Source organism: Saccopteryx bilineata, chromosome 2, assembly GCF_036850765.1.
Source record: "Saccopteryx bilineata isolate mSacBil1 chromosome 2, mSacBil1_pri_phased_curated, whole genome shotgun sequence".
NCBI classification, from domain to species: domain Eukaryota; kingdom Metazoa; phylum Chordata; class Mammalia; order Chiroptera; family Emballonuridae; genus Saccopteryx; species Saccopteryx bilineata.
The window spans coordinates 288,123,046-288,144,145 of record NC_089491.1 but is presented as its reverse complement, the minus strand read 5'-3'; the positions used below and the strand labels follow the sequence as shown (position 1 = coordinate 288,144,145).

The window sequence follows — 21,100 nt, the reverse complement described above, 5'->3', positions numbered from 1 at the left end:
AAAAAAAAAAACGTATTTGGTGTCCTTTTTTTTTTTCAGCCTGAGGCTCTTCCCTGAGTAGCAGCCCACATCCAACCGAGGACCGGACCCGGACCGGGGGGCCTGCCTGTGGCAGGTAGGAGCACCTCTCTCTGTCCCAAGGCTCCTGGGGTCGCTCTCCCACACACTGGGCCCACGTTTTGAACGAGGCTTCTCTAAGGCACCGTGTGGTTTAAGGGACCTGCCTTTTATGCAGCACAGTGTGCGTGCTGGACGTCCGCGGCGGAGGGTAGCCGGGCTGGAAGTGTCCCACTCCCCCTCAAGGCAGGACGTAGTTCATCCTCTGGGCAACAGATTTGCAGCCCTGCGAGGAGAAGAGAGGCCCCTCCTTGGGGACGTACACCATCATCCTGGCGATCTCGTCCAGCGCCGCCTCCGTGTACGGGAGCGCTTGGCTCAGGAAGGCATCGCGGGCACACAGTCTCACGTGGCGGGATTCCAGTGGCAGGAAGGGGACGAAGAGGTCAATCAGGTTTTCCTTCACTAGGCGACTGTGGCCAAAGCCACTGTCTGAAATTAAAACCAAAGTTATGTGGGAGTGTGACTAGGTTGAATCCAGCTGGAGTTTCAGTGTCCCTGACTCTAAGCGGGGACAAGGTCTGACACGCAGTTCTGGAAGGCTGGCGGGGGACCTGCAGCCCGCGCTCTCGGAGCATGCGTGCCCGGGGCAGCCAGAGGCCGGACGGCGGTCTGGGTTGGTGGCAGGAGGTACAGTGAGCCCACCTCTGACTGCAGGCCGAGCCTGGGTCCCACAGGCCTCCCGGCCACTGCCTGCACCTCCAGGGCTAGGGCCGGCTCCTCCTCTCAAAGCATTTTCCGAAAAGGGGCTCAGCTTTCTTGGCACTCTTCCTGTGCCTCTCTGATGCTGACAAGGGGATTGCGTGGAGGGTCCTGCGGTCCTGAGGACCCTGTCCCCGCAGAAGCACGCATTCTAGCCCCAGAGGCTCGGGTGCTGTGTGGCCGGGAGTCGGTTACCTGTGGACACCAGAATCTCAGCCCGGAGGTGGGGCTCCACGTGCTCCATGGTGATCGCCTCCCGGGACCACCCGGCCTTCAGCAGCCCCAGGACCGCCGCATTGATGCTGTTGCCGCCAAGGTTACTGGAAGAGACAAGCGCTTGTTAGCAGATGTCACCCTTCTGTCTAGGTTCACACGGATGACCTGACTGGTGTGCGTCTCTGCCGTGGCAAGGAGGCATGGAGAGCCACAGTCCAGGGCCTCCCTTCCCCCAGAAGATCTTGTCACAACTCCAAGGTAGATACAAAAGACACAGCTTTCCTGCCTTGCTCCCTTCTGACAAACACGGGAGCCCAGAGATGGCGTGCTGGGATTCCCTCCACTGACTTCCATGGCAGGGAGGGGCGTGGGCGTGTGTGACACGAGGACAGTGTGGCAGGTGCTCGTGTAGGGGCAGCAAAGGCCCAGAGGGAGGACTTCAGGGGGAGGCTGGGGCTTCTGAACAATGCAGACCCAAGTAGTGAATGCCAAGCGCAGGCAGGGAAGGCGTGCCCAGGCAGTGGGTTCCAGGGGCCCCGAGCCTCAGCCGCACGAGGAAGCCGTAGCTGGGCACGTGAGCTGATGGCTAAGGTGAAGACTGGTTTTAATACTCTGGGGGGTGGGGTGTGCATGCGTGCAGTGGCTGGGTCGGTTTCCTTCCTCAGAACATCCCTAGGGCCACAGAGCAGGCTGGCGACACCTGGGGTGGCAGCAGAGGGCCCAGCAGGGAGCGAGGAGGAAGGCGCCTGAAGGGGGGGGGGTTAGGAATTAGCTTCTTTAGGAGGGTCCTGACGGCAGACAGCATGGAGGCCACCCAGGTCTGCACTGTGTGCCCTGCGCTGCCTGCGGCCCTAACTGGGGATGTAGAAGGGTGGAGGGGACGCTTGGGTTTACACGTGAGTTCTACAGTTGTGACAGCATCAGGCAACCGGGACATTGGGTCTGAAGCACAGAGGGAGGGGGCTGCCTGGAGCTGCCAGACACCCCCCCCCCCCCGGCCCGCACCATGTCCTCCTCTTGCTGCAGCCTCACTCTGCCTCTCCCTGGGAGTGAGGTCGTGGGGACCAGGACTTGTGTCTCCTTATGAAGCAGACTGGTTCCCTGAAGCTCTCGGGTACATTAACTCAACTTTCCTTTCAGTGTTCGAGCATGTCCTGTGCCAGGCCCTGGGGCACGGAGGGGATTTGAGTGCCTCTCTCCTTGCCTAGCAGGCAGATGGGGCTGCCAGTGATCCAGTGCCTCCTTCCTGTAGGGATCATGCCCCCGCTGCTGCCTGGCTCTCAGCTCTGGGAGTCCCAACCCCCAGCTCAAGGTCAGCTGCTGAGCCAGACTTCTGACTCCTGCACGTAGGGAAGCTATTGCCCTCAAGAAAGTCATCTCTGCGCACACACACAAGTGGCCACACTTGCATCAGCCCGGGTAAGACCTGACCTGCATTGCTTCATCCGAATTCCCCAGAGGTCAAAGGCAGGCTTACACAGGCTGGGGCAGGCATCCGGGGCAGAGGGGAGGGAGGCTTACACAGGCTGGGGCAGGCATCCGGGGCAGGGGGGAGGCAGGCTTACACAGGCTGGGGCAGGCATCCAGGGTAGGGGGGAGGGAGGCTTACACAGGCTGGGGCAGGCATCCGGGGCAGGGGGGAGGGAGGCTTACACAGGCTGGGGCAGGCATCCAGGGCAGGGGGGAGGCAGGCTTACACAGGCTGGGGCAGGCATCCAGGGCAGGGGGGAGGCAGGCTTACACAGGCTGGGGCAGGCATCTGGGGAAGGGGGGAGGCCTGGGACTCGCTCACTCGGCCCCAGGAGCATGGAACTCAGTGCCTTCCCCATTTCTGCCCAGGACCACCTGGCGCTGGGTCTCTGGCCCACAGAGCAGGTGCTCAGTAAATGTTTATTAAAGGAGCGCGCACTGTGTCTTCCTGAACTGCCCATCCTGTTCCCCAGCCAGCACCCCCTGTTCCCATGTCAGGGCTTCAGCTCAATCACCAAGACAAAACCTGGGTTCCCTCTCTAGTCGCTCTACTAGCCCCGAGACGAGCATCGAAGAGAGGTTCCTGGAGCACCCCAATTCCCCCTTCCTCTTCGCCCGCTGACCGGGAGGTCTGAGGGGACAGAAGTCACATCTAGAAACTGGTCTCTGCCCCTGGGTCTGGGGTAGAACATGTAATCTCACCAGCCCTAAGACCCCAAAGGAAGGGGACGCAAAGGCCTTTTCAAACTCTGGAGAGACCAGCAGGGTAGGGATGGGGATTGTTACCAAACAGATTAACAACTGAATCAAGCTTATATCTGAGTCTTAGTTTCCTTGTTTGTAAAATCAGAGAATTAGACAATTTAAAATACCTACCTTAGGTCACCTGAGATTCCAGTTAGTAAATATATGTGCATTCCTAGGAACACTTTCTATGCCCTGTCACAGCCCTTTCTCTTCTCTTCCTGCCCACAGCCCAGAGAACAGCCACAGATGTCCCTCCCCACCTGACAGTGGCAGTGAGAAGTGGCCGTGCTCTGGCCCCAGATTCTGCATTCCTGTCCTGGCCCCCGGTGCCCTCCTAGACCTGGCAGAAATGGTCGGTATCAGCTCTGAGGCCCAGGTCCTCTAGCCCAGCACTCTCCATGTCCTGCCTCACTGCCACCACCACCGGGCAGGCCTGCAGAACCACGCTGCGTCCCTCAGACAGCAGGCTAGGGAAGTGTCCAGGACGAGGCCACCAGGACGGGCTCACCAGCAGTTTGAGTCAGCTGCACTTTTCCTGCACATGTGCCCATCCCCCTACATGTTGTGAAATCAAGTTGAGAGAAGACCCCCCCCCCCCGGCTGAATGTGAAGGCTCTGCCGCAGCCCCTGGCACGGGCCTGGCACTGACCCCCGGCCTAGCTGCAGGCTCTACCTTCTCCAGGGGTGCCGCCTGGACATTTTCTGGTGGGTCCCAAGGAGGCCACCTGTCACACAGGCCCTCCCCGTCCCCAGGGGAAGCCCAGGAGTCGGCCTGGGGAGACCCTGCCTTCCCCGAAGGAGGGCTGTCCTGCTGGAACCAGTCCTGCCCAGTGTCTGCCCCAGAGCCTTCTGCACTGTTCCGCTCCTCCACGGGGCGCACGCAAGTCCAGACCTGCTCAATAAAGCCAGTTAGTTCTTCAAACGGACTCGACTGACTTTTGTTAACAGATTCTGATACCCTGCCTTTCCCCACCCAGTTCGAAGCACCAGGAGACCTCAAGGTGGGGGTTGGGGGCTCTAGGCACCCAGGGCTGCGCTGGGGCCACACCCTCACGCCCCTGCCACAGGTGTGGTGTCCTCCTCCCCGCAGGCCGCTTTACCCGGCCGGCTGTTCACGGTCCACCCAGTGGCCTTGGGCAGCGCACAACATTGGGGTCACTGGGGAAAGGGCAGAGCTGGAGGGGACAAAGGCACTGCTGGGCACAGGGAATTGTAGAGGCCAAAATATTACAATGTTATAGAATTATATAGCAGGGTCACAGTAGGAAATCCTGGCACTGGGCTGAGAACTGGACTGAACCCACGGAGAGGGCCCGCAAGCCTCAGCCCGAGGCAGCGCTGCTTTAGGCGCCCTTGGAGGAGGGGAGGCAGCTATACACAAAGGGTTTCTACAAAAGCAAGCAAGAATCCCGGTTGAGCTGGTCACCGGGCTGCCCTCCCTTCAGTCAGCTCAGAGGGTCCCCAGGCTCCCACCCCTGGCGGGGCTTATGGGGTGACGCCTTATTTGGCCTCATTGCATTTGGGAGCCCCCACCTAATTCACTGCCGACAGGAAGAGCTCTGCCTCCGGACTGTCTCGGAAGGTGGTCGGTAAGACAGAGCCCATTACATCAGAAAATTTCTCTGCTTTTCCCTTAAACCCACCTTGGGACAGCCTCCCTGCCCTTCACAGTGCTCTGCAGTTAGTGTCCCATAAGCCTTTCGTGTGGAGCCGGAAGGACTTGCCATCCAAGCACAGATATCTCAACCTGGCACCAGTTGAAACCAGTTCTATCCTGTCTTACAAACCCACTGGGAAACAGGACCTGCCTTGTGCAGCTCATCCGTCGCACTCCACGCCTGGATACAAAACCAGACCCCTCCTCCTCCACCTGCACAGGGCATGCCCTAAAGCTGGGAAACCCCGTAGCAAGCCCGTACTGGCCTACGCGCCGGGGTGGGGGTGGGGGTGGGGGTACAGGGGCAAGGTTTGCCTTCCGCTCAGTGCAAGGAGCTGCATGTGAAGCCTTCAAGTTGGGCCAACAGGAACCCAGACTTGACTTCCACAGACCTTGGGCAGCACATTCTCAGGTGGAGCCAACATAAAATGAAAGGGTTGGACAAGCTGGGTTCTAAGTCTGCTCTCAGCAAAGCCATTTCCAGAGCCTGGGCCAGTCAGCTGAACTAAACAGGGCCTGCCCGCAGATCAGGAGGGCTTAGCCTTCAACACATTAGCCCCTTTTTTTCCCTTTTTTTTGTGATGGAGACAGAGACAGAGAGAGGGACAGGCAAACAGGAAGGGAAAGAGATGGGAAGTATCAGGTCTTCATTGTGGCTTAGTTGTTCATTGATTGCTTTCTCATACATGCCTTGACCATGGGGCTCCAGCAGACCGAGTGACCCCTTGCTCAAGCCAGCGACCTTGGGATTTCGTACCTGGGTCCTCCGTGTCCCAGTCCAACAGTCTATCCAATGCTCCAGCCCCTGGTCAGGCTGTCCCCTTAATTTCAAGCCAGTAACCACCTCCCATGGTCAAAGAAAAACCTTCCAAGGTCGGGGAGAGGAGACACTATGTAGGACTGAGTTGGAAACTCCTCTGCTGGGTCCACATTCAGAATTTTCAAGGATAGTTAGTACTTGATTTTCAACTAATTTGCCTACGAGTAAACTTAACCCTTTGAGTAGTAAGTTTTTTTCACACTCGGTGACCCCCAGGAATTTTTTTTTCCCCAAAAAATGAGTTCCAGTTACAGTTTTAACTTAAAATCATGTTTGTTAACCAATTTATGGAAACAAGAACATACATTTGCCTTTTTTTTAATATACATGCACAATCATACTCTGGATGGTCAGGAGGCACGAGGATGTACATGAATGTTCGTGCTACTCAAAGGGTTAATGCCCTTCTAAGGGAACTCCCAGTATGTGAGTTACATTTCAAATGACATTACAAAGCTACAGTCATCAAAATAGTACACTATAGGCATAAAGATAGACACGTAGCTCAATGGAACAGGATAGAGACCCCGGAAGTAAACCCATGCCTATATGGTCAATTAACATCTGACAAAGGAACCAAGAATCTACAATGGGGAAAAGACAATCTCATCAATAAACAGTGCTGGGGAACTGCAGAGTCACATGCAGATATATGAAACTAGACCACTATCTTACACCACACACAGAAATGGACTAAAAATGGGTTAAATACTTGAACATAAGACCTGAAACTCTAAAACTAGCAGAAAACAAAGGTGGTAAGCTCCTTAATATTGCTCTTCATGATGATTTTCTGGACCTGACACCAAAAACAAATACAATAAGCAAAAATAAACGCGACTACATCAAACTAAGCTTCTATACAACAAAGGAAACCCCCGACAGAAGGAAGGGGCAACCTACTAAATGGGAGAATATTTTCAAATCATATGTGGTAAGGGGTTAATGTCCATAATATGTAGAGAACGCACAAGTCAACAGCAAAAACACCCAACCACCAGATCTGAGTAGTTTTCCAGAGAGGACATACCAATGGCCAGCAGGCACATGAAAAGATGTTTATCGTCAGGGGAATGCAAATCAAAAGCTATCACAGTGAGATACCATCTCATAGCTGTCCGAAGGGCATGACAAGATGAGACAAATGCTGGCGAGAATGTGGAGAAAAGGGAACCCTTGCGCACTGTTGGAGGGACTGTAAACTAGTGCAGTCCTGGGAAATAGTGTGGAGGGTCCTCAGAATATTAAAAATGGAGCCACCACACGACCCAGCAACTCCACTCCTGGGTATTTATACTAAGAAAAAAAAACGCTAACTTGAAAAGACATGCACTCCTGTGTTCACTGCAGCATTACTATCACAGCCAAATATGGAAACAGGTTTTACCCTGAGTGTCCATCGAAGAATGAAAGAATAAAGAACATGTAGTTGATACACAATGGACTTACTACTCAGCCATAAAAACCAATAAAATCTTGCCATCTGCAACAACATGGCCGGACACTAAGTGAAGTCAGAAAGAGAAACAGTACATAGTCTCACTTCTATGTTGAATCTAAAAAAACGAACAAAAATAAAACAGAAACAAACTCAAGCTCAGATACAGAGGCCAGACTGATGCTTCTCAGAGACGCGGGGAATGGGTGAAGGGGGTCAGGGGGTACAAGTTTCCAGCTATGGAAAGTAAGTCCTGCAGATGCGATATACAGCATGCCGGCTCTAGTTACCAACATTGCACTGCAGATTTGAAAGCTGCCAAGAGATCTTCAAAGTTCTCATCAAAAGAAAGAAATTTTGTAACTACACATGGCAACAGATTTTAACTTAACTAGACTGGTTGTGGCGACCATTTCGTAATACAGACAGATCTCGGAGACACTGGTCTCTGTACCAGACCGCCCACACAAAGTGGGTATTGCAATCAAGCAAGTTGTAATCTTTTGCTGATGGTCTTGTCTTCAGTTTGTAAAAAAAACCCCAACACGTAGAAGCCTAAAGCAGTAAAATGGGGTACGCCTATATATACCAATAGCCAGTCATGTCCCATACCTGCTCTAGTCAAGTACACCTCAGTTAAAAACAACATCAAAGGCCACAACCATACTGCCCTGCGGAGAAGGCTCTCCGGTGAGCGGTGAGCGTGGTGCCTCACGGAGGCGGCTGTGTGCAGACTGGGGGCTGGAGGGGAGCTCCACCACCCCAAGAATCACGGGGAGGCCAGCTGCTCTTCCCCAGGCCAGTTAGCTGGCTGTGCCGCGGGGGAAGGGACTCAGTTCCTCAGAAGTGCCCTGGGGGGATTCAGAGCAGGAGCAGGAGACCTAGGTCCCCGGCCTGCGACACCCCATGCAGCGGGGCCTCCTGGAGAAGGGCCCACGAGCCCTCACACCAGCTCACACCTGGCCCCCACGCTGGGCCCGCCAGGCACACCTGCACCTCCGTCTTCCCTCGTCAGCCCTCCTGTTTGCACGCACCCCTACCTGAGAAAAAGAAAGATGGTTCTTGGGGACTCAGCCCCAGGACTCCCAGGGGCCTGGTGCTCCAGGTGCTGCCCGAGGGCCTCGAGTAGTTCGGGGTGCAGCTTCTCGGCCTCATCAAAGATGAACAGGGTCTGGTGGCAACGTGCCTGTGTCTCCCGCACCTGGTCTGCCAGCTGCTCCTGCAGGGACACAGAGAGCTGCGGGGGAGCCCTGGGGGCGGCAGTCCCACCCTCCGGCCAGAAGACCCAGGAGGGGCGCCACCAGCCTGCCCATTTCCCAGGGGTCTGCAGTGGGTTGCCCAGGGCTGGGTTCTAACCTCCAGGGACAGGGTGAGGTCCCCAGTGATTGTCCTGCACCCTGAGGTTTGGGAGCCAACTAAGTGGAGCCAGCCTGGGAGAGGGAGGGGGGCCTTCCTGCCCCTCCAGAATGAGGCCCCAGACAGCCAGCTCGCCCTCCCCAGGGGGCAGACATCAGGTTCTTATACAGGGGCGACAGGCGAGACAAACTCAAGTGCCCAGGGGTGGCCACAGTCTCATCTTGAAATTCCAGGAGCAGAGCCCACTGGGCTGAGAACTCAGGGAGCAGCCTGGGGGACCCTGTCTGGGGTCAGCCAACTTGGAACTGGGGTTCCCTACCCAGGCTGAGAAAATGCTGCTTTGTGGGGTTCACCAGAAGAGGGCCAGCCCTGCCCGCGGGGGTTCAGCGGACTCACTGTCCACCTCTAGCCTTCCTGGATTCTGACTTCAGCCCCCACCCCCGCCAGTGAGGCTGTGCAGGCTGTGAGCATGTGTACGTGTCACTCTACACGGTGGGAGAGCCCAGACCTGGTCTGCCACAGTCAAAGCCAGCTGCTTCTTCCTGGGAAGGCCGGGTTGACCGCTGCCTGCCCTCTGGCCGGTCACCCTCCCCCTGCCCTCCAAGGCCAAACTGAAACTGCCAGGTGACTCAGGCAGTCCTGTCCTCAAACGTTTATCTAATCTTCCCAGGTTATCGCAATTCCAAATATTGGAACTGAGAGCCAGACAGACGCAATCATCTCTGGCAGCAAGTCAGGCTGCCGTGGGGCTCTGGCCCCCGTCCAGCTCACTTTAAAGGTTACGTCTCAATGAAAGACATCCAAAATAGCAGGGTAGCAAAGACAAGTTTTGTCCCTCTGCTTGTTGGCTTATAATGAGCAGTTTGGAGGAAAGAAAGTTGCATATCCTATTTTTATTTTTTTAAAAGGCCTATCCCATCCTAAGTGACTTTCTCCAAACTGTAGGATATATACCAAAATGCTAACTGCTATGTCTGCGTGGGGAGACTATGATGGAGTTTTTGCCTTCCTCCGTTCTCTATTTCCTTTGACATTTCCACTGCTTCTGAAACAGCAAAATTAACACACAGGTTCTCTGGTTAAGCTGTGTCTGGCCTCGTATGTAAGGAGACGGAGGTCGGGATGAGTCGTGTTTGGAACTTGTCTTTCCCCCTCACTGGTGTGGCCAGATGTCTGAGTTATTACAGGTTCTGTGGAAATGGCCGCATCCTCCGACCCCCACCCCGGCTTCCCCAGGGCCGATCCTCCAGCCCAGAGGGCCATTCCTCAGGCTGTCCTGGCCACACTCCAGCCGCAGCCCTGCCTGGCCTCACCTTGTACAGGTCCACATACTTGGGATGAGGGAAGTGCAACATGGTGATGAACACCCTGACACAGTCGCTCCTCAGCCCGTCCCGGTACAGGTTCTCTGCCAGCATCCGTGCCACAAAGTTCTTGCCTGTGCCAGACCAGCCGTGGAACGACAGAGCCAGGGCTTTGTCTGGCTGGGGCAGCTCTAAGTAGCCCCTCACTGTGGCCAGGACCAGCTCCCGGGCCAGATGCTGGCCATGTAGTCGCACACTCAGGTCTGCCTGTAGGCCTAAGGGTGGGAGAGACGACCACAGTGAGAGGTGCACACAGGCCTGATCCCACCAGGCTCAGCTGACAGGAGAGTGAGCCCCTCTGAACGTCGCTGAGGTGGGGTCACTTACCCACCCTATGTGGTCTCAGAACAAGCCAGAGGGCAGAGCTGGCAGCAGAAGGGACCCAAGGGCTATATTCTGAAGAATTTGAGACATCACTATTGAACTTAGGGAGAGAATGGACTCACTCTTTCAGAAGGTGCTGAAGACCCCCAGAATGACTGTGGAGTCCTGTTTGGAAGACGCCCCCCACGCCCATGAGGTTGCTCCCACCTGGAAGTTTCAGGATACCCTAAATATTTTATGGAAACACCCTCCTTTTATTCACTTTAACTCAATTCAGCAAATACCTACTGAGGACAGCTAGTGTTTTCAAAGTCCTCTGCTTGCCTTACTTCCTCACAGCCCCAAGGCTGCAAGGTTTGGAGACAGAGGTCAGTGGGGGCTGTGGGGGAGGAGGGAGGGTGTGCACCGTCTGCGGGCAGGGTGACGCAAGGTCTCTTGCCCTGTCTCCTGCATGGAATTGCCTCCTGTCCCCAGATCTCTATCTCCTCAGGGGCAGGCAAGCTCCAACCTGTGAAGTTGTTGGAGATCCTGCAGTCTCCACTGTCGCAGCAATCCTGGAAGCTGCAGTACCATGTGATCAGGATATCCAGATACTGCTGGCCCAACAGGGGAAGGCTCCAGCCTAGAAAATGAGGAGCTATGAGGCAGGGACAGAGCCTGGGGCCAAGAGGGAGCCTGGCCTCCCTACCCTCCCCCTCCAACAGGTTCCTCCAGTCCTCTGTCCTCCCTCCAGAGCCAGCCCTTCACTGGGCCTCCCTGGTGCCAGGGAACAGCACGAGTGAACACCTCTAGCTTTGAGGAAGTGGAGGGCTTTGCTATTGATGCAGCTCCCGCAAAAGCTGTTGGCTCAACAAACATGCCTTAAGCCCTGAGCCAGAGACGCAAGAAGCCTGGACCTGCCTGCGAGGGGTGTGCAGTCCAGTCACGACCCCCTCAGGAGCTGGTCATTATCGTTCTTCCTACTTGGCTCTGGATTCCAAAGTCATCTGACCACAGCCAAACCCAAAGGCCTCTAAAATCTTTTGTCAAATGCCAATTTGACCATGCCCAGCAGAGACAAACACAAAACAAAACAAAACAAAACCCAATCAGTGGAAGTTAGAAGTCTTTTGATCTAAACCAAAGACGTTCAGAGAGCCATTACAGGACTGCCATTACAGTACTAGCACTGGATCTAGAATTATCCACCGAGGCCACCAGAAGCCTCAGAGAGCACCTGGCCTATGGAAGTGATTTACAACCCTGACACACAATTTGTCAGTGACAAAGCAGGAACTGGAACTCAGGTCTGGAACTCGCGGCCCAGGCTCTGCCTCCTTAACAGCAGAATGGGGAAAAGGGACTTGGGGTGTGTCCAGTGGGGACCTTAAGACAGATATCAAGGTGTGAGCTGTCCGTAGAAGCCAAGGAACTCCACAGGGGAGGGCGGCCAGGCCGACCCTCTAAATAAGACAGCCGCATCAGGGACCAGGGGCGTGGGCGGCAGAAGCAGGGCTTCTTGTGGGCAGGATGACGCAAGGTCCCTTGCATTCGAGCCAAGTCTCCTGAACTGAACCGCTTCCCGTCCCCCACAGACCCCTATTCCCTTAGGGACATGCAAGTTCCAGCCTATGGGTGCTTCCCGGCCCCAAGACGCTGGGCGCCTGCAGTGTGTCCCGGAGCGAGCCGCCCGCCGCGCCCGTGTGCATCTCCCCGCCGCTCTTACCCAGGGGCCCCGCAGGGGCCGTCCTGTCCTGCTCACAGGTCTCGGGCCACACGCGGCAGCTGAAGAGCGCCCAGTATCGTCTGGAGAGGGCGCCGGCCGCCCTCAGCCCCTCCCGCAGATCCCGGAAGGCCTGCCCAGCCCGGCCAGGCTCCTCGGCGGTCTCCCTGGGTGCGGCCGAGCCGCGGTGCCCCAGCGCGCCCGCGAGCGGCGGTGGTGGCGGCAGCGGCAGCAGCAGCAGCAGGACGCAGAGCCAGAGCAGCCGCAAGGAACCGCGCGGCATGGCCAGCCCTCCGGCTCTCTGCTGCCCAGCCGCGTCTGGCGGGTTAAGTGCAGACGGCGGGCACGGAACTTCCGAGGCCGGACCCGCCGGGGATTGGCGTTGCCACGGGAACCGCAGCCCCACGTGACCGAGGGCGGACGCCCGGAATCAATCCTTGGCTGGGCTGGGAGGGCACCCGGTGGCCAGGGGCAGGCGCCGCCCTCCCACAGAGCTGGCCTACCGGCAGCCATCTATTCCGGGCGGACTGTGGTTGCGAAGGTGAAGTCAGATCTGGATATGGCTACTGTCATCACCCTGCTGTTACTCTCGGGCAGCCTGTGGCCCATCCGAGGCCTACCCCATAAGGGCCCCCTTCGTGCCATGCCCAGTGGCTGAAGATCAACTTCCTGCCACCCTGGGCAACCACCTCGCCGAGGGCAGACGCGGCCCCGAGGACGGGAAGAGCCCAGCGGCTCCGCGGAGGGAAATGAAATGAGCGGCTCTTCGCCAGCAGGTTTCCACAGCCGGGACCGCAACAGAAGCAAGAGGAAGCTGAGGGCTCCCATCTGGATGTGTGGGTGTTGGAAACTCCCGGGGTCATGGGGAAATCAAGAGTCTCGAGTCGGTGTAATCGTATCTCCTTACCCATGCGCAGTTTCTGACAACACTGGGAAGACCCGAGGCCCTCTCACCGGCTCCCTATCCCATAGCATGAGTGCGCGGCTAAGTGAGTGGGTTTCAGAACTCAACGCAGTTTTCTAAGTCACCTGACCTACTGAAGCCACTGGCCTAAGAGCCACCTTGTCCTAGGAAGAAACTGCTGTCTAGAATTCATGGCACTTGGCTACTGTCAGGCTCAGGGGCCATGTGTCAGCAACGTTACAAGCAGATTGATTCGCCCGCGCACCCCAGTCTCTGCTCCTAACTCCACCGCTCACCAGGTCAGCTCCTCTCACTCGGCTACAGAAACCAGGTAGGCACCTCTGTCAGAACACAGGAGTTAAACTGGAGAGCACTGTTATGTAAGTATACGGTATTGCTTAGCCACTCAGGGTCATGTCAAAACTGAACCCAAGCCTTCCACAAAGCAGTGACCAGCCAATGAGCACCATGTTATGTGCAGTCCCGCTCAGGAAACCCTCCAGGGACAGCTACCGAGGAACGCACTACTCTATACGCAGTCGGAAACTGAAAACATCACTCACTCAATAAATGTTGAGCCAGAATGGCAATCTAGTACTGTGGTTAACTGAATGGCCCGTGCCATTTTCTGTATGTGGCCTTGGGTGTTACTTAGCTGCCTGGTGCCTCAGTTTCCCCACCTATAAAATGGGGATACTGTATTCCCCATGTATAAGACTCACTCTTTTTTGAAAAATTTGGGGTCTAAAAACTGGGTGCGTCTTATACAGTGGTTGTAGATTTTTTATTTGCATTTCCTGCTTTTTCGCACTTGTTTTTGTGCTCATTGTTGAAGCCAGTGAATCGTCATCAGACACAGGTGAGGACAAGCTAATGGATGGGAGTTTTGACAGTATGAGGAGTTGTATTAATTTTATGAATAAAACTTGAGTTCAATAACTTTATATAAGACTTTTTTTTTTTCAAAACTCAGGCCCCAAAATTAAGGTGTCTTATACAGGGGAAAATACAGTAATAGAAAATAGTCACTTTATAGGGACGCTGTGAGGGCTGATGGACTAGTTCAGTTACAAGTTTACTTTTATTAGAGCTGTGTCTCACCCTGGCGGCGGCTCTAGATGGTGTACACAGGGAGCCTGGATGGTGTTATTTATACTAGTGAAGTTTATAGGTGAATTTATGGTGATAAAATTACTAGAATACTAGTTTCTTTAAAAAACCCAAACTTTAAGACCGTGGAAATAACTTTTTACTGTCACTTTCATGCAGTGCTGTTAATTTCTTAGTTTGATTTGAATTTAGCATTTCATGGTAACTAAAGTAGCTGGCTGTTAAATTCTTGGACAAGCAACTCCATTTCAAGAATACATTTCCTTTTCCTAGAAAAATAGGGCCAAACATTTTTTCAACAGTCAGTCCCACAAAGAAACAATGAATCCAAACACTAGTTTTTAGAGGAGCATCTAGTTGCAATAAATTGCTAACACTTCTCTGAGTCGAGAGCCTGTTGGCTGAACTCTAGGAGCAAATTTCATGGATTATAGCGACACCTAAAGGCGCTTGTGAAAACTACAGGCAGCTACAATTCCTTAGCAAGCCAACCCCATCCGTGCTGCTCCTGTGTTTGAAACACAAGATTTCTGTCCCCAAAGCTACTAAATCAAAACCTGCATTTTAGTAGTCTAAGATAAAATGGGCACCCACCACCTTCGCTGTCATCTCAGTGGGACTTACCTTTGCAGAGATGGTTTCCCCAGTCAGAAAACATCATCAGCCTTGAAAACCACCTTTGGGTAAGAATCAAGTCTACTTCCAAATGAACTCTGCACGTAAAAGGCAAACTCTGAAAACAAAATGAATGGTTCACAGCTTGTCTACATGCCAGCAGCTCCTTTACCATCTATGCCATAAAACCCCTGAACCATTCCAGTGGACTGAGACTGACCTCTCAAAAGACATGGCCAGAACCACAACTGACCAGAACCACAGGAAACAGTTCTGGTGACCCAGGTACCGACAACAGAGCACAGGCCCAGGAGGCTCTGCGTTTCTGGAGTCGGGTTCTACACACACCACACGTCAGGCCTGCATCAACCTCTTCAGTGTGGGTCCGCTCTGCCCCCCGCCCCCAACCCTCACCATTCTTTCCTGGGCCTTATTTGCATTGTAGTTAACTTACATCACTCCCGAGACATTTAGTACTTGGCAAGCTGGAAAGGGAAAGTCATTACCATCTTGATGGCATCCACAGCTCACAGCCCAATAGCCAAATGTCTCCTGAAGAGAGATAAAATACTTTACACACCGTCACTTACTACTGTTATTCCCTGGGATTTATACAGCAACCTACCTGACAAAGCCCACTCATGCTAAACCAGTGATTATGACCATTTTCGTCTCTTACAAAATGAGGGCTGCTCAAAGTTTTCATAGGCAAATACACTGGGTGAAATTATCCCATAACAGAAGCGTGCCTCCCACTCCCAGCCGCCTTGTTCAAGCTTCACTACCAGTCTTTCGGACATGCCAGAGAAGCCATCAAAGCCCGAGCTCTCGCCTGAAAAAGGATCAGCCGTGGAGAGTCCATAACATGGCCTAGGCTCCAGCCTCCTATTGCTATTCAAGTGCAAATGACAAAAACGGGAGCAAACACAAATACTGTCGATCAAGTAAAAAAGTCTTAAGAACGCTGCTCAGTTGTGTGCTTAAGATCTATGATGCTGGATTTCTACTTCAAAAGTTAAAAATACAGGTGTCTGGCCCTGGCCGGTTGGCTCAGCGGTAGAGCGTCAGCCTGGCGTGCGGGGGACCCGGGTTCGATTTCCAGCCAGGGCACATAGGAGAAGCACCCATTTGCTTCTCCACCCCCCCCCCTTCCTCTCTGTCTCTCTCTTCCCCTCCCGCAGCCAAGGTTCCATTGGAGCAGAGATGGCCCGGGCGCTGGGGATGGCTCCTTGGCCTCTGCCCCAGGCACTAGAGTGGCTCTGGTCGTGGCAGAGCGACGCCCCGGAGGGGCAGAGCGTCGCCCCTGGTGGGCGTGCCGGGTGGATCCCGGTCGGGCACATGTGGGAGTCTGTCTGACTGTCTCTCCCCGTTTCCAGCTTCAGAAAAATACAAAAAAATAAATAAATAAAATAAAAATACAGGTGTCCTAAGAATTACAATCCGGGATCTGGTCTTCTCTTCCATGCCTCCGCATTCTGCCCTGACAAGTTCTTTGGGATTCATAACTCTTCACCTCTAAAGCTGCAAGAATTGAGTTAATTACTAAAAGCACCCAAGAGTTATCCTTTGGGGAATTGTGATCTAGTCACCACATGGTATAGGCCTTTTGAAGGCCCTTGAGGAAGCTAACGGTCTGATTCATCATATACTGTGGAGGTACGAGATGGTGATGTAACCTTCTGTCCCCTAACACAACAGATAGCAGACTGAAATAGAAAACACTGGCAATATCCTGAAATGGGGGGCGGGGTAAGAGGAAAACATCACACGTAAATACTTATTAAAATCTTTATTCATCTTTTTTTTTTTTTCACAACTGAAACCCATAGAACACACTAGAAATTTAGGTGCACATCTGTCTGGTTTGGTGAGTTACCAAGCACAGCCTCTGTTTGTACAATACAACAGCTCTCAGAGGAAATCCTTGGCAGATCAAAACAGAGGGTGGAGGTTCTTACGCTTCCCTTTTAAGCAAATAAATTAGCTTCCCAGTAAGTTCCCCCCAGTTCCCCCAAACATCTGTATTCGGAACACCTTAGTTCCTTAAAAGCCTGTGGCAGCACAGTCCCCATCCCCTGCCCCCACCCCTACCTTTTCAGCCCAGACTGGAGGAATCGCACCAGAGGGGAAGCTGGCTTTCCCTGTGCAGGTTTCTGCAGGCGGGTCTACCTGGTTCGTTCAAGTCCTAGCGGGGCTGGCTCACTGGAGGCGCTCAGTAGGTGGATGCTGAATGAATGGCCTTTTTGCTCATAGGGCCCACTCCCAGGGGCCGAGAGGAAAACCTTTCACTAGCTTCAAGTTATTCAGCAACATAAATCAGTGTTTCCCTGTGTCAAAATAAATACTTTTCTCGCTAAAATACATATATGACTATATACATACATCCACCTTTCCTGACGTTTCCTGAGGCTCACGCTCACAGGACGTCTTGTATGAGACAGCTCGCTGACGGGCTGCTTCACCATGACTGAGGTGCGACCACTTACTGGGCAGCCAAGGACACAGGGGCCACTGAGAAGGAGAAGGGAGGCTAACGGAACATGGTGGATTGGAAGGGGAGGCCAAAGCCTTTTCTTTTTTTAAAGAAAGCATGGGTTTCTTTGGAAGAAGATGTTGCCTTCAGATGACATTGAAAAATGGCCCACATATAGGATTCATCTTTTGCAAAATAATATGCTGTGAATGTACCCAAATTCTCCCATTTCCTTCTTAAATCTCATTTGACATATCAATCTGAGAAATGCCTTACTAACACGTTGCTGAACAACACTCCGAGCAAATCCGAGCCTGTCTCTTCGTCTGTTCTGCACAGGGAATTATTTATGGCCAAACCCAGAATATAGACTCACATTAAAGAACAGTTTTAGATTGAAACCTCTCCCCTCATAGTTCTCCATTCAAACTCTGGAATCAACACATTTAAGAAACAGGAGGAGAAAAGTAAATAGCTCTGATTTCCCTAGCTTTATAATATTCAAATGTACCCGCATCTACCCTTCCACGTCACCTAGGCACACCCTACTTCAGGTTGACCAAAACCCCTTCCAATGACTTGTCCGATTATAATAGTGCTAGATTCTAATAAATAAATGGCAAAGAGGACAGTGTTAGGAAACTTTTGAAAAGATATCTGTTTTTTCAAACAAAATTTAGTGTTTGTGAATTTTAGGGCTACCATATGTTTATGGTTGATTTTCTTCAAGGTTCACCTGAACATACTTTCTTTACTTAATCCAATCCTGACCCTGAACCCAAACTTCCTTTCTCAGTAACATGTCATTAGCATAATCCTAACTTTAACCAATACAGGTCTGGAACACCGTTTTAGAGCATGAATTTTTAACTAGTAAGGAAAGAGAATGATATGACTAATTTTCGGCCATGTTTTACAAAGGGACGGGACATCTTCAAAGCCGTGTCCCTCCTAGTCCTTTTCTCAGCAGAACCTCGTGCCTTCAACATTATGAACAAAGTTCCCAGTTTGGGGACAGCTCTTCAGTACAATGTGGCACTGACAGGACCACGTGTTGAAAGAACACTGACCCAGAAGTTAGTGCAGCGAGGACAGCAGCGCCCATGTCCTCCTCCGGCCGCTGCTGGCCCTGCAGTGAGCACGCTCCTGGGCGTCCTAGGCTCCATTGAGGACTCTAAGCACCCATTCCCTCTCAGTACCCGGCCTTGCAACTGGAATCAGTGCCTCCTTTCATTAATTCTACTTCAGTGTTTTGTGCTAATACCTGTCTTCTTAAATTCAGTACCTTTTACAAGAACTCAGCCAGCTGTGTACATCTCAAAATGTACTTATGAAGTACAAAAGTATCCCAACTTCACACTCTTATAAAATAGTCCCAGGACACTCAGTTATCTTTCAATGTGAGGACGTTGAGGCATAAAGTCTAAACTGCTTTTGAAAGGAGTTCAAAACTGTTTACTTAAAACTCGTCTCCAGTGGCTGGAATATGCTTGTTCACCCACAGTGCTAACTACCAGCCTCTGCTCTACAGCACAGGCCTGGCACAGCACCCAGACAGCCTGTGGGCTGGTCCTGCAACTCCGAGGGCAGGGGGCGGGCACCGGGCCCGCTGTCCTGGCCCTCTATTCTACTGCAGCTGCTTACACGTCACAACCTCTTTGCCACAACCCAAACTAAGCCTGTGGTTTAGTAACCTGAAATTTGAGAGTGCGAACAAGAGACAGGGGAACATGGGTTCGAAACTCCAAACAAAAGTAAATGACAAAATTAGGGTTTGACATAAATCAAAGTCTTAAGGCTCTTCCTGGTACACAAGACGGGTCCGGCCACCAGCAGGACGGGCACCATCACCTGTAGGAGGGAGCTGGCTTTTCTCACAAGAAAGCCACGATCAGGCTGGCCGATCTCTGGGGAATAGCAGCTCCAAAGGCCTTAAAGGCAGAGGCGGAAATTCGTTTCCGAAGCGAAACCAGGATGGCAGAGGTCACAGGCTGCCTAAATCTCATCCAAAGGTATTCTTCATTTGCTTTGTTAATTTGGAAAGATTTGTCTCTTTTGGGCAAAAGGAAAAAAATAAAAGTCTAAGAGAATCATGTTTGGGCTGGAACAAGAAGCTCTCTATGGACAATTTTTGGTTAATTTCAACACAACTGGGAGAACGCAGACTTTATGTGGACACGTGTCACATTAGCTTTTTACTCAGTTTAAGAACTTAAATCCGGGGGAGCTACTTTCACCAGCCCAGTCATGTCTCCCTGGTCTCGGTTCTACCTTCTCCCCCCTCCCGCCTCCCCGCCTCTGAGAGGCATCGGAAGCGCCACTGCGGCCCCGGCCCCGTCGCTGAGAAGCCCAAACCCCTCTCCCGCTTCTGTTCTTCCTGCCACTTGTTGTAAAAACACACCCCCTCCAACACCCCCTCTGCAGCCCCGCAGAGCACCAGGCAGCCCTGCCGCCCTCCCGCCCTCCTCAGCGGGCAGTGAAATCCCCAGTCTGACTTGAGATTGCAAAGTGTTTCCAGAAAATCTACAGGCGTGGCAGAAGGACGATAGGGCTGCACACTCCAGAACCAACCCCAGCGCTAACCTATCCAGACGGCACACCTGCTGGTCCTTTGGCATGAGAACGGGCGAGTGCCAAGGAAGTCCGGTGACTGAGCAGGAACATTTCCGTTGTCCGAAACTTACAGTCCTCGCTTTAGTTTCTACGACGGAAAACACCAAAGCAAGCCCAGGCCACCCTGCCCCTGGTCACCAAAACTTGCTGCTGGCCATCTCTAATCCCTCTCATACCATTTGGAGCTGATTGTGCTGTTTCTCTATCTTTGTAAAAAAGAAGTTTCAGTTATTCTGTGTTGCGAATTACAAGTGAGAGAGAGGCATCCTGTCTTCCACCAGCACAGTGTCCATCCCAAACTGGTCAGTGCACTGCTTCACGGTGGCCAGGACACTCAGGAGCCGCTGGTCCACAGCGTCCAGGTGGGGGGCGGAGAGCACTGGGGAGATGGGGTCGTGGGCCATGGCCGACTTTAAGGCAGACTTCAGCACACCATTCTTCAGGTAGTTCAGTCTGTTCCAGGTAGAAACCCGAATGCTGGAAGAGAATGTTTGTGGACTGGTTACACACCTCTCACTATCGCATGGAATTTAAAGCCTGTTTGGCACACAAAAGTAAAGAAATAATTATGCAAAATAACAACTGAAAATAGCATTATGAGTAAGTCACATTTTGCTATTTTTCTAGGTAATGAATGAGAGATAGTACATGCAGTTTTACAAATGTGCATTGCAGTGCTATCATAAGACGTGAACTAATCTGAACATCCAATAATTGGCAGTTAAATGAGTTATGTCACAGCGTCACATCCATTCACGGAAATACCATGCAGACATGAAAAGGAGGAAAGAAAATTCAGTGGCACAGGAAAATGTCCATGACATAATGTTGGGCTGGGGTGCGGGCTGGAATAAAGAGACTGTTTTACTCCAAATCTGTGGGGAAGGAAAATGTGTGTACACACTCACAAGCACACACACGATTAGAATGAAGACACTATAGTGTTAACAGAAATTATCCTTATGTCTTTTTTTTTTTTTTTTTTTGCATTTTTCTGAAGCTGGAAACAGGGAGAGACAGTCAGACAGACTCCCGCATGTGCCCGACCGGGATCCACCCGGCACGCCCACCATGGGGCGACGCTCTGCCCACCAGGGGGCGATGCTCTGCCCATCCTGGGCGTCGCCATGTTGCGACCAGAGCCACTCTAGCGCCTGAGGCAGAGGCCACAGAGCCATCCCCAGCGCCCGGGCCATTTTTGCTCCAATGGAGCCTTGGCTGCAGGAGGGGAAGAGAGAGACAGAGAGGAAGGCGCGGCAGAGGGGTGGGGAAGCAAATGGGTGCTTCTCCTGTGTGCCCTGGCCGGGAATCGAACCCGGGTCCTCCGCACACTAGGCCGACGCTCTACCGCTGAGCCAACCGGCCAGGGCTCTCCTTATGTCTTAATGTATGACTTTAATTTCCTTCTTTTTATGTTTCTGAATTTAAAAGATTTTCTACCATTAATATTATGCATAGGAAAAGCTAATTCT

At 52.7% G+C, this 21,100-nt stretch overlaps 2 protein-coding genes and 1 long non-coding RNA gene across 12 annotated transcripts in view; 1 reads left to right on the top strand and 2 right to left on the bottom strand.

The window, feature by feature from the left end:
* TOR3A (torsin family 3 member A) lies at positions 1–12,264 on the bottom strand. Its single transcript, XM_066261247.1, has 6 exons — positions 11,917–12,264; positions 10,720–10,833; positions 9,837–10,102; positions 8,208–8,386; positions 1,015–1,139; positions 1–549 (listed from the first exon to the last, which is right to left on the bottom strand). The coding sequence occupies exons 1-6, from the start codon at positions 12,194–12,196 to the stop codon at positions 299–301; spliced, it is 1,215 nt and encodes a 404-aa protein (XP_066117344.1). The 5' UTR covers positions 12,197–12,264; the 3' UTR covers positions 1–298.
* Positions 1,148–6,559, top strand: LOC136325984 (uncharacterized). Its single transcript, XR_010729359.1, has 3 exons — positions 1,148–1,293; positions 2,288–2,454; positions 3,481–6,559. It is a non-coding gene; the product is annotated as an uncharacterized lncRNA (long non-coding RNA).
* Positions 12,265–17,131: 4,867 nt separating the features above from the next.
* Positions 17,132–21,100, bottom strand: part of FAM20B (FAM20B glycosaminoglycan xylosylkinase) — a 37,616-nt gene continuing 33,647 nt past the window's right edge. For all 10 annotated transcript variants that reach the window (XM_066261246.1, XM_066261235.1, XM_066261242.1 and 7 more), the window contains one exon: positions 17,132–20,105. In XM_066261246.1, coding sequence (XP_066117343.1) covers positions 19,874–20,105 — 232 coding nt within the window. In that variant the 3' untranslated portion in view covers positions 17,132–19,873. The remainder of the gene's footprint in view (positions 20,106–21,100) is intronic.

What these genes read in the sequence shown, in the direction of transcription:
- TOR3A (XM_066261247.1), bottom strand. Translation starts at nt 12,196, where the DNA reads ATGCCGCGCGGTTCCTTGCGGCTGCTCTGGCTCTGCGTCCTGCTGCTG. An exon ending in GGCCCCTGCGGGGCCCCTGG is followed by an intron (nt 10,834 to 11,916) that starts GTAAGAGCGGCG and finishes CTCATTTTCTAG; the next exon opens with GCTGGAGCCTTCCCCTGTTG. An exon ending in TGAGATTCTGGTGTCCACAG is followed by an intron (nt 550 to 1,014) that starts GTAACCGACTCC and finishes TTTTAATTTCAG; the next exon opens with ACAGTGGCTTTGGCCACAGT.